This window comes from Lagopus muta, chromosome 1, assembly GCF_023343835.1.
Source record: "Lagopus muta isolate bLagMut1 chromosome 1, bLagMut1 primary, whole genome shotgun sequence".
Classification (NCBI taxonomy): domain Eukaryota; kingdom Metazoa; phylum Chordata; class Aves; order Galliformes; family Phasianidae; genus Lagopus; species Lagopus muta.
The window spans coordinates 129,651,298-129,664,719 of record NC_064433.1 but is presented as its reverse complement, the minus strand read 5'-3'; the positions used below and the strand labels follow the sequence as shown (position 1 = coordinate 129,664,719).

Genomic DNA, 13,422 nt, shown 5'->3' with positions numbered 1-13,422 from the left:
CTGTCATCCAGACCAGCAATTCCTGCACCTGTATCTCAGCTGGGCAGCAGTGTGCAACTATCTGGGTACCACCAGCAGCACAGGGCACTAGCACCCATCTGCTGCAGGAGCAGAGTAGGCAGGCTGGTAGTTTTCAGCTTGCCAAGAGAGTGGGAGATGCAGAGGTAAAGGCAAGGAAGCTCTGATGCATACAAGTCAGGACAGCTCACTGAGAAGATCCGAGGGAGCACTCTCCCATTGAGAAACATAGGCTAGAGTACAGCCAGCAATGCTGGCGCAGAGATTGCATTAATTTTTAACAACGCATTGCACAGGAAAAGCTATATCTACATTTAAACACGCAGCATAGAGAAAACAAGTGACAGGTGATAAGGCTTTTAATAACACATGCATTCACCCTACATTAAAAATAATGACATTTTTTCATTGCTTTAACTTTTCAGGATAAAGTTTTTTAACAGTTTTTTATAATCTTAAGTTACAGCATTGACTTGATGCTATTGGAGATGCTATACGAGCTCATTAACTCAATGTTTATCAAAGTCATTTTTAAAATGTATGCAAAAGAAATAAGAATGAGCTGTCACATTTTTCCGTGAGTGCTTTGTGTTCAGACTCAAAAACAAACTTCTTAACACATAGTTGTCAGCACACAGAGCTCGGTGTTATATCTTGTTAAGACTGCTGCCTTATTATTTAACTATCCAACACCACAACGTATTTCTTTTCAGTAACACTCAACATTCCTTTTGGAATCCAGACATGGCACTACAAAAGAGATATTCAGGTAAGAGGGAAGCGAGGGAAGGATGTGTACATTGCTCCTGCAATAGTCAGTCTGCAGGTAGCCCATCACATTAGAGATGTGACAGCACTAATCACACAACCAACTTTAAGATGTCTACAATATCCAGGCTAATTGCCTGCGAGCACCTAGCTGAAAGGTAGCAATTAGCACTCTGCCACTGGATTCCCAAGGATGTAAGCTGCACACAGGGTCTCCAGGATCTTCCTGCGCACTCTGAGAGGAAGAGATATTACTGCACTAATTGGTGCCTTCCAGCATATGAGTTCCCGAGTGACAGCTCAGAATTAGAGCCTTACTGCTGAAAACATCAGGTAACATTTTAGATAAAAGTTTATACAGAAAAATTTGCATGAGTCACTCTTATGGGGAGGATGTCATGATGACTGATGTAAATAAACTCTGCCTGAAGGGACTGAAGGTAATGTGACCATTTTTGACTGAACAAAACAGTGTACCCTGAGAGGCACAGGAATGTATGTCACAGAAAGAAGCAGAAAGATGTTATAGTCTGCAACAGCCAGTTCTGAACAAGACAGTTGTAAAGATAAATTACCTGAGGACACAACTGAAAACAAGAGAGATTCAAAGGATATACATCTTTTTCATTGCAAAACATCTACCAGACTGAACTGACAAGCACCCAAAGGCAGAGTCTCCAAGAACTCCTGTGTTTACGAAACTTGTTACATTTTCCAAAGCGTATTGCAGTCTAGGTCCCACACTGGTTTTTAAATGTACATTCTAATAGTAAAAGGAACATTTCTAGCAGTAAGAAATAGTTAGACAGTGGGAACCATCCGAGATGAAGGTTCCTATTCCCCAAGAATAAGAACTGAAAATTGCAGAGAGCCTGAACTATGGAAAGATTCTCCATATTTCAGTGCACATATTTACGTTGACTTCTTTTCTTGACATGGTTAATCTTAAGAAAAGAAAAATGCCTTGGCAAAGAGTGCCAACTCCTGCTAATCTGATGGATAAGGAATGACACATCCATTTTTCTTATTTTTCTGAGTATCTTTCTTATTCAATCATGGGAGATAAATGAATATCTCCCAATATTTTTTCTTGACTATCTATAAGAGCTTCTTTCATGACCTTAAATTGCTGTTATTCTAAGCACCAGGAAAAAGAAATCTTTCATTAGCAAACCATTCACTGGTGATCTGAGAAACCATAAGAGTGAAGTTCAGTGAATTATAACAGTCATATCTGAAGTCTAACAGCAAGTGGCAAGTAAGTTGCTGGGGTTTTTTTTGTTTTGTTTTGTTTTGTTTTTTTGTGCTTTACTGTTATTGTACAGTCACACAGCACTCAAATCAAAACTGTTCAAGCTAAAACGATAAATACATCATGGAATGTAACTAATACACTGTCATTGCAGCAGTAAAACAAAGTAAAAAATGGCTTCAAAATGGATCCCCTATGAGAGCCAGAAAACAGAAGGACATACAGAAGCTGATATAACGAACTGAATTGCCTGTCCCAATAAATGTGCTATAAATCAAAATTTCCTGATGAGTTCTAGTCCTTCTAGCTCTCAAACAAGCTTCTTAATCTTAATCAGAGTTCCTTTTCGTCTTCTCAGAGGTTACCAAATTTTGACTTCCAGTTTTGGAATTAATTAGAGTTAGCTCTAATTAATTAATTATTCACTGTTTGTAGTGAATTTAAATTTAGGGGTTTTTTTTTGTTTGTTTGTTTGCTTCCCTCCTGTTTTTATAGATCCCAATTTACAAATTCTTGAGTTCTTTGCAATTACTAAGGGGTGTATGAAGGTGTTGTATGTTATATTCCAGGCTCTTCCCAGACTATTTATACAGACATTTCACTACCTATGGCAGTGCCAGTGGTCAAGGGAGTTTTATCAGCCACCTTTGCAAAACTTGACAACATCACTAAATGGAACAAGTAACAACTAAAAAATCCAGAGCATTCTAGGGAATGCACAGACACCTTATTGATACGTAAATGTGAGTATTCATACAAAGATACTCCAAGTATTTGAGGTAAAAATAAATCCTTTCAATCTATATGAAAGCACCAAATAATAAACAGGATAAAATGTTTCTGGGTAAAGCAGACCATCAGAAACAGACAGACACAAAGAAACTACACAGTCAGTTGTCCACAAATCTCGAGTACTGAACATCTTTTTCAATTACAATTACAAATTGAAATTCAGTGATGTTACCCTTTCAAACCATTCTCCTATATCAATTGATAGCCTGCATGCAGCAAACAATATTAGAAGCAGTTTTCAACTATGGCTTGTGCTCTTTTATTTCTTCTGTTGCTTGTCTAAATAATTTCAGAGTAAACACATAAATATATATAAACTATCTGAACACAGGGGCCACAGACTACCAGGAACAAAAATTCAAGTTATTGGAAATGACTGTATTGAATGAACACAGCAAATGCAGCAGAACAAAAGTGGGACCAGGCATAGAGTGAAAAATTATTCAGAACCAGCTTCCAGCACTCCACCATTTCACTCTACACAACTGCGACTGCATTCAATCTTCACTGTGCCTATGGGATTGAACATACAGGATGCTTCTGCCTTTCAACATATATGCTCTCATAACTCACATTTTAAGTCGGTTCTAACTGCTCAGGCTTTAGAAATCACAAAATCTTACCTCCATGAGAACAAATAATGCTGCAAAGAAAAGAAGGGTTGCCCACTCCACTCTGCTTAATATCATCTCAAAATCATGGATGTCTGCTAGCACTAGCAGCCAAATGGCTCCCAAAATGGCAATCCAGCCTGCAGAGGCAAAAGAGAGAACATCAGGAAAAGAGAACAATGCTTCACAATTCACTTGCTGTTTACAGCAATGTAAAAGTTATAGTATTGCATTTTTCAGTTAAAGGTTTTTTTGTCTCTAGTGCTGTGTCAGGTGAAGTTCAAACATAATCATAGAATCATAGAATTGTTTGAGTTGGAAGGGACTACTTCAGGTCACCTGGTTTAACTCGCCTGCAGTGAACAGGGACACCTACAGCTCGATCAGGTTTCTCAGAGCTCCATCTAGCCTGACCTTGAATGCCTCCAGAAATGGAGTACCCTCCAAAAATCTGGACAACCTGTTCTGGTATTTCTGTCATTGCTACCTGTAAAAAATTTCCTCCTCAGATGCAATCCAAATCTCCCCTTTTTTAGTTTGAAACCATTTCCCTTTGTCTTCTCACAGCAGACCCAGCTAAAGAGTCCATCCCCTTCCTTCTTACAGCTCGCCTTACATACTGACAGTTGCTCTCAGGTCTCCTCAGAGCCTTTTCTTCTCCAGGCTGAACAGCCCCAGCTCTCTCAGCCTGTCATCTCAGGAGAGGCATTCCAACCCTCGGATCATTTTTTTGGCCCTCCTCTGTACTTGTTCTATTCAGTTCGTGTCTTTCCTGTACTGAGGACTCCACATTTGGACAAAGTAGTCCAGGTAAGGTCTGGACTAGCACAGAGTAGAGGGGCAGGATCACCTTCCTTGACCTGCTGACCATACTTAATTTGATGCAGCTCAGGATATGATTGCTGGAAGATAGATAGAAGGGCTCTGCAGCCTCCTGAAAGGCTCACTGCAGCCCCAGGACATTGAAGAATCAAGGGCTACATGCTGTAGAAAACAATCTCAGGAAGTAAAAAACTCTTTGAAGCAGCACAGAGATCAGCTTTAAGCAGCACAGGAGATTCTCTCCAGACAGGATCTCTCTATACATCCTCACATGTTAAGACACATTTTGGTAACTGAGAGAAAATGCAGAAGAAATGTGCAATCAGACAAAGAACATAATTCATGAATCTCCTAGCAATACTCACTTTCTCTGCACAGCTAAAATGCATTCTGGAGCTATTTGATTCCTCCTGAACATTTCATTCTTGAACAGTAGAATGAGACTTCAAACAAGAAATAGATAAGTTGTTTTTTTTTCTCCTTGGGATGATGATCTTTTTTTCTGCCTTTCTATTCCTCTTCTTTAACTTAAATAGTAGTTTTTTTCTTTAATGAGTAAAACCAAGATACATAATTTGAGGCATTTTAATGGCATGGAAACAAAGCATCCCACCTCTTCAAGTCATTTCTCCCTTTGTTGTGACTCTTTCAGATACCTGGTGCTATTTCATATAGTCACTGTTGAAAAGTGATGAATTCAAAAAACTGCAGAACAAGTAAGGAGGAAAGAATAACAATCGCTGCTGTCAAAAAACTTTAAATCACAAACTTAAAATCAAATTTAAAGTGTGACTTAGGGAGAATAGGTCTCTGCTACGCAGCACATAGATGAATAAAGTGAGCAGTCTACAGCAGTCCTCAAGAACAACGGGGTTGCTCCTCTGTTAGGTTAAAGAAATAGAGATCCAAAACCATCCAAGAGCTTAAGATCAAAATCAACCTCTATTCCATTTTAACCTCATGTAAATTTCAGAAGGAATAAAGAAACCAAAGTTTCTGCCTGTTCATGAAGTAAATGTTAATAGTAATTTTTTTTTTTTTTCAAAATGCCAAGTCAGTAAAATCTGATCTTGGTGCTTCATTGGAACCAAAATCCAAATTCTCATAGCCAGCTTTGCTCATCACCAAATACTGAAACATTACCATGCAGCAAGCTGAGAAAGTTTGGTCCCTACTTTCTCACAGTGTTATAATTAGTGCTTGGTCAAAAGTATCTCATGCATGAACATTACACTGCAAGAGAGGAGGGGAGCTAAAGCCATCACAAAAGAGAGAACCAGGCGGGAAAACCCATCTGGTCCCTCTCAAAAGTGTCATAAGAAACTGCTATGTCAACTTGCCCTTCCTTCATTCAAGGCAGGCAGACTCCAAAACCAAACCTTTGCCCTGCTGGTTATGAAATGTGGCACAGACAGGGTCAGTTCACTCTATATCACTTGCAGGCAGAGGGATGTCAAGTAGCAGAAAAGGTCTGGTTCAGCTGTTATCAAGAGGAAAGCTGGATGTTTGCACTGGAATAAAAGATGTATAGATTTTGCACTTCTTTGAGTCTTTGCCTTCGCAAAAGGAACACTTATTTCCTGTGAAGAATTGGTATTTCTACCACCCATTGAGAACAGACTCCAGGGCTGACCTCAGAGTGGCAATACTCTGCATTCCTCGAGTTGAATGCTGGATCATGGCATAAGCCGATAATGGGTGCAGATTTTTTTGTGCACCTGGTCCTGGGTATACATATAGCTTAAATGTAGCAATGGCAAAACTCATACAGAAGTTATTCCAGGAAATTTTTAAAAGTACTCAATAGTCTCATCCATATCAAAGGCATTTGCAGACTGCAAGATCAGTTACAAATCACAGGGACAGGAGTACAATAGGAGTCTCCATAAAGGCAAATGAAAGTGAGGAGGAAATTGTCAATTCATAGAACCACGAAGGTTGGAAAAGATTTCTGAGATCATCTAGTCCCATCATCCACTTACCACCAATCATGCCCACTAAACCACGTCCCTCAGTGCCACATCTATGCAGTTCTTGAACACCTCCAGGGACAGTGATTCCCTGGGAAAAACCACTAGTAACTGGTTGCCAGCTGGATCTAACTCCATTCACCACCACTCTCTGGGCCCAGTCCTCCAGCCAGTTCTTTACCCAACAAAGAGTGTACCTGTCCAAGCGTGTACCTGCTGCCCCAGAATACTGTGGGAGACAGAGTTGAATGCCTTATTAAAGTCCAGATTGACTAAATCCGGAGCCTCTCCCTCATCCACTAAAATTTCTGACACCTACTACAATTTTTGCAATCTTCATCGATACTTTCTACCTCTCCCCAAAGTAAAATGAATCTGTTCACTCAAATTAAATAGCTATTTTCACTAAACACAAAGAAAGCAGTATGGATGTGCACTGGCTAATTTCAACTCTTAGGTGTCCACCAAATACCAGTAAAATACAGTGGGACCAACTCTTCCTTAAGTATAGATGGCAGCAATTCCTGTTAGAGGAAAACTACAAGAGGAAGTAGACAGGTACAGACTGGGAGCTCAGCAGCAGAATTTTACTGCTATTTTGCACACACGTAAGTGACATCATTAGGTAAATGGGAGTGAAGGATTAAAGAACAGGAATTTCTCAGTAGTTCTGGAACAATTTGTGATGAAACATGGGCATTATTTCTAACTTCCTGCCTCAATTTGAACATATTATATAGAGATAATTATTAATTAAAGCTAATGAAATACAAATGCACTAGAAGTTGATAGAGTCAGCATTTTCTTGCACCATGGGCTTTAGCAATATGCACTAGCTCCATGCACACAGCTTAGAGTGAGAGAAGAGTGGTCTGTTTCTGAGGAATACAGATGGGTAAGGAGTGTGTCTTTTCCTGAAGTACTCCAGCAAGTAGAGATCTCTGGAGAATTGAAGATGTCAGCTGCCAGTTTGGGCTGTACATAGCTTATCACAGTCTACATGCACAGGCTTTTCTGAATTTGCTATCTTTGCAGTAACTGCAAAGAGGAGATATAGGTACCTGTCTCCCAGGGGATGGGTACAGTACAGAAACAAAGAGAAGGAGAGAGGAAGGATGGAGTCTCTCAAAGAGTTTTGGTGGGGTTTCTGTAAGATCCCCCTTTATGACATGGTTTGACTTCAAGCATCCTTGCACCTGGACAAGAATAACATCTTCCAATACTTGAAGGACACAGTAGTCAGTGTAGGCTGTAACTACTTCATTGACTGCTCTCTGTCAAACTGTTTGTCAATGTAAGCTACGGAGCCTGTACAGACATGTGGCAATCTGTGTCTCTAAATGGGCTGGTGTCCAGAGGCTTTTTAAAGTAATGTTCTTTTAAGTATGTTCAAGATAGCAAAGAATATCATTGTTTTATATGTTTTAGTGTATCTGCATTTGCTTTGGATTCAGTTTGAAAGATTCCTCCATTTTCAAAGAACTGAAAGTACCAGGATGCATTACAGACTGGCATGACTGTTCTTTTACTTTTTAGCTTACTGGGCCACAAGAGAGCCAGGTAGAAGAGAAAGAGTGAATTTTAAAAAGAATAACTTCTCATTACTACAGTGAAAGCAAAGCCCATTTATAGTTCCACAAACTACTTCTTTTACTGCCTTTCAGTGCCTCTGTTTCACAGCAATTGGTGTTCTGGAAATATAATGCAGGGAGAAACTGAATCTAAATTCCATTTCTGCACTGACACAGCACCTGATAAAGACAGTGACTGTTTATTTTAGGAAAAATAAAATGATATTTAATTATAAAATGCACCTTGAAAAATTATAATGCATTCTTCCTAGAAAATAGTCTTGTGTCTTCTGCCAGAAACCAGAAAAATGGTACAGCAGAAATAGCTTGAGTGCTTTTCTTTTCTCATTCACTTTACCCAGTAGGGAAAATCACATTTGGAACAGTAAATAACTCATGATGAGAAGAATGCAATTGCAATCTTGCTAAATAAAAAATAAAAATCCTATTTTGAAATAATCAAGCAAAAGAACTAGAAAATATAAAACAATCTAATATTATCAAATAGAAGTACAGAATATGTGGGAGGAAGGTAGGTGAAAGGGAAATAAATGAAAGGAAGAAAATACTGTGTAATCTGCAGGCTTTTCAAATGCTCATTAAGAAAAATCTGTATTCCTTAGTAAAAGTAATTCCATCTGGCCTAGTAGCAGCTGAAACGTATAATAAGTTTCCTCCTAACAATGTGAACATGCAGGTACTGTATGTTTCCTTTACGTGCACAGAATTTGAAATAATGTCTTTCCACATGAATACCAAGAGCGCATTTATAATTCATGCTTCTGGAAACTCAAGTGGTTCTTGAGATATTTGCAATGAAAACTGAAGCCAGAATAACACTGTGCCACTTCAGTGCTGGCCTGGGCAAAAGAGAGTGCTGCTCAGGTTAGACAGGTGCAGGACTCTATATTTAAGCAGGAGTAGGTATAACTGCCCAGCTCTAGGATGGGAAGCATCTGGATATTAACTGTCCTGCATGGAAGACAAGTAACACAGAAACTGAGCCCGATGGTCTCCTGAAATACAGAATCAGGGTTATGAATAACAAATCCTGTGAAGCAGCCTCTGCTCTCTTAATCCCCAGTAAACCCAGGGAAGATGCATTACGCTTAACCATTAGAAAATCCAGGGCAAAGAAATATGACAAACAGTCTGAAAACTTGGTTTTTGAGGAAAAAAAATTTAAAGACTCTGGGATGCTTAGCTCAAAGATAAGACTAAATTGCAAGCCTACAGGTAAGAACCAGCCTGCTACAGAGAGTAGAGAGCAATCTTTGCAGTGGCAGTAAAGGACAAAACAAGAAGAGTTAGGAGACATTATAGCAGCTAGGAAGAATCAGGCTACACAGTATTCAAAATCACATACCAAATAGGTGAGCAATGAGTAGAGATCTTTAAAAATCAGCTTCTGGTAGATGAAAATGTAATACTCCTACAAACAAAATGGTGGACACAGATTTTTTTTAGACTTTTGCAATTGAGCAAAATGAGATATTCTTTTTCTCTGATCTTAGCAATTCTCTGCCATTTTGTGAAAAACAGAGACCCCTCATGCCTATAACATCCATAACAAGCTATATCTTCTGGTGCTAACCTTTGAATCATGGCTTACATGGCATATTAATGAATATAAGAAGAATTAAATCCAACAGTGTGTCCCATCAGCTTAATCAGAAGTACAATTACCTCCATAAACCCTCACAAATTAACCTGTTAGTCCTTCATACACCAAAGTGCAGATGTAATGTTATGTATAAGGACACATTTGATTATACTATTATGCATGGATATAGAAATATGTGCATCAAACAACAGGATCAAAGACATATTTCCAGTACTGCTCACTCTACTCATTTAATATCAGTAGTCCTGAATATGAATTAAAATCACAGAATCATAGAATGGTTTGTGTTGGAAGAGACCTCAAGCATTATGAAGTTTCTACCCCCCTGCCATAGGCAGGTTTGCCAACCACTAGATCAGATACTAAATACTAGATTGTCCACAGCCCCATCATACCTGGCCTTGAACACCTTCAGGGACGGGATATCTACAACCTCTCTGGGCAGCCTATGCCAGCACCTCAAATACTCCATGTTTAGTTTTCTACAATTATTTTTTTAAAAATGTTGTCAGGTATCCCCAAAAATGTCCATTCTGAAATCATACTGAATTCTTACAAACAACGTTTGTTGTCAACTGATAAGCACTGTTTGATCTTCAATTTTTTTATTTTTTTAACAGAATTACTCTCTGACAAAGCAACTTGCTTGTCTTTTGAGTAATCTCTTTTCATAAGCTTAGCATCATATAAATTGTTTCCAGCTGTTCTGTGTTATTTGTAGCACCACAAGGCTGTTCCTTGGTGGTAGAACCATGATAGTAACAGTCCAGAACAGCTTGCACCTGCATCAGGAAATGCCTGGTAGAATATAAGAAGATAGAAAGAACGAGAAAGAAGTTGATGGAAACTATAACCCTATGCAAGGCAAACAAAACAGGAACCTGTATGGATAGAAATAAATTTCAAAGTTAAGAACAAGGGCATAGCATAAAACAAGGAGGCAGAGGAATAGCTGCTCTGTAATCACTGAATGAGCCTCTGTGCATTGGGAATAGATGGAATGGATTTTGTTAATTCTCCTGATGAATTCAAGCACAATACCATAAATAAGATAGGATGGCAAATAGATTCCTGTAAGTAAGAAACCATTACTAGCTTCCTTACTAGCTCTAGCTAGATGCTACATCAGCAGAGATGTGTTGAGATACAGCTGTGTATATTACACCCATCTAAAAGTCTTTTAAAAAATTACAAAATTACCTCAGTAAACGTTATTGAAAACGAAGACTGCCAGAATCTCACTCACTCTTAGAGACAAAAAAAGATTTAAGATATGAATATCAAGATAAAACGAAGGTCAACATCTCTGGAAGAAGGAACTAAAGCACAGAAAGTGTACTAGCAGATATAATTGTTACTCTTTCCCAGTTTTGGTGGTAGAGGATTTTTTTTCCGCATCAGGTGTATGAACAACCACACAGACAGAATATTTTCCATGTTTATTTACGTGCCCATAAAAATGACTGTGCACTTTGAAGGGTGTAATTAAAAAAAAAAAAAAAAAATTTAAAACCGCAGGGACTGCAGGAAGATTTCTCCTATTTTCAGAGAGTGTTATGTTGAGAAGGAGCAATAACTCAGATCTGTACCAAAGTGAGTTATATACTCAATGCTGAATGCATCAATTTAGCTCTACTCCAACATTTTTATTTCTACAAAATAACTGTACATTTATTTTTGTCATGTTCATATACACTTTGCAAGGATTGTTTTCAACATCACTATGAATCAAAGATGTGCTAAGTCTTGTATGTGCAATTATGTCTACCCTCATTTTAAAACAATATGCATCTTCATGGTCCAACCAAATTTCCATGCTACATATTTAGAGATGAGTAGGTCAGGCATGTACAGAGCTCTTCTTGATCTCAATGTTGAAGTACTAGACAACTTAAACCAACACTACTGCATGTCAAAACAGCTAAATAATATAGGAATTAAGCAAGAGCATAGAGAAAAAGAGCACTAAATTAGGTCAAATATGCCAGAATCCACTCATGGCTGTAGTTAATACCATCTCTACAGTATTATCAGTCTGCTCTCTGTAGCAGGCCAGTGCTTACCTGAAGACTTGCAATTTAGTCTTATCTTTGAGCTAAGCATCCCAGCTGTAAGGATCTGAAAGGATCTCCAGAAAGGGGCTTCCAAAGAGAAGTACCTAAAATTATAGCCCGAAGATATCTTGCTACAGTAGGCTGACTACTCCCATCAGATGCTACAATTTGTTGTTCTGTTTAAAATTACAAGGCCAAAAAAACCCCAAACATTATTAATGAAAAGCAGTGACACAACTTCACATATGTGGACTATTAATGGAAAATAGTAAGAGAAAAAAATTACACAGGCAAGAGGGCACAGAATGAGTAATTGCAGCAAAAAAAAAAAAATGCATTTCTGTGGATGGCAGCCAAATCCCTGACAAAAGCAAAGAAAAATAATTAACTATTCTATCAGTATAAAATAATACAAAAGATGGTGCAAAATATATCCAGAACTAACAAATAGAAGACATACCTTATTTTCGTTTTGCTTACCTTTGCATAATTGGGTGGTTTAGTGCATACTGTTACCAATTCCTACATAGCTAGGAATAGCTAGATGCTGCGTGTAATGAACTACTTTTGACTTGAACTTAATAATGTAAAGGAATACGGATGTGGAGTAATAGAAAAAGCCTTGAAGGTGAGGGCATTGGATGATATCAACTGCCCTGGGATTATCAACAACTCAGCAGTTGCTAATAGCGCAGTCTGTGATGTGAGTCAAAACCCATTTCTGAGGTAACAAAAAAGACAGGGACCAAGTCTGTAATATTTATATAACTCTACATATGACAAAATTGCAAGGAATAAAGTTTAAAAAAAAAAAATTGATAATACTGAGCTCAAGTGGACTCAAGCATAAGAAGGAAAGTGGACTCAAGCACAAGGAGGAAGAAACCGTCAACATCAGCATTTTACACCTCCCAGTAAAGAGGAGGAAGAAATCCCTGTAATACTTCTCCAAGTAAAATTCTCAAGGTATCAACAATTCATCACACTCTACTCAGCCTTGTGAAGCTTTACATCCTGTGGAGAATCAAAGGATACAAGGAATGCATGCTTTCTTCTTGCTTTAATTATTTTTTTATCATTTATCGTTTACAACAGATTTAATTCTATATTGTTAGTGGATTTTCTTTTGTATTGATTGGGTAATTCAATGTGCTGGTATTGTCATAAGCGCATGAACAATAAATGTTGTGTTTTGCTTCCATAGATAAAACCTTTAATTAGACTAAAAATAAGTTCTCAGTTTTGCCCACAAAACCATGTATATCACAACACCACCAACACTCTGAAAGCAGAGCCTACTGCTGTGTACAAAGAAGGCATCCCCAGTCCAATTGTTTAGAGGACCAGAACAATCTAGCTCACACTACCTGGAACTGTGTGAAGGAGTTTCCAGGCAACCACAGATTATTCAGGTAATATTTATAGCTATTTAGAAAAGGTCCATAAAACTTGGATCCCAGTCTGTGTATCCAGCTTCTTAATTCATCTAACCACATTGGAAAGGTTTGCAAAAATACAGGGGAAAATACTGGGTTTAACAGAGTTAAATAGCTGAGAATTCATTATAATTTGAGCAGTTAGGCCATGCCCATAAGCTTTCCTCAATTAAAACTGATTAACATCACAGCCTGTAGATAGCCTGGGAATAAATGTTAGATTCAGTGACAAATTAAAGAGCAACTTTTTACACTGAGGATATACTGGTGGAAAATGTTATAAACTTAACATTGTGGCTTATGGCATTAAGTGTACACTTTCTTAAATCTATGTCATTTGCTACTTTTTATAGCTTAATAGCTATTTGTCTCACCAGGATTTCTGGTGTTCTTCAGCAATAAATTATACATTGGCTTATCAAGCTGATCCTTTTTTTGTTTTTCAATCCCAAACATTTCATGAAATAACCCTCAACAAGAAGAATAGTTCTATAATGGACATTT

The 13,422-nt window shown here is 38.1% G+C and overlaps 1 protein-coding gene across 4 annotated transcripts in view; it reads right to left on the bottom strand.

The window, feature by feature from the left end:
- OCA2 (OCA2 melanosomal transmembrane protein) overlaps positions 1 to 13,422 on the bottom strand; it is a 165,638-nt gene that overhangs the window by 53,438 nt on the left and 98,778 nt on the right. For all 4 annotated transcript variants that reach the window (XM_048963932.1, XM_048963925.1, XM_048963953.1 and 1 more), the window contains one exon: positions 3,454 to 3,581. In XM_048963932.1, coding sequence (XP_048819889.1) covers positions 3,454 to 3,581 — 128 coding nt within the window. The remainder of the gene's footprint in view (positions 1 to 3,453; positions 3,582 to 13,422) is intronic.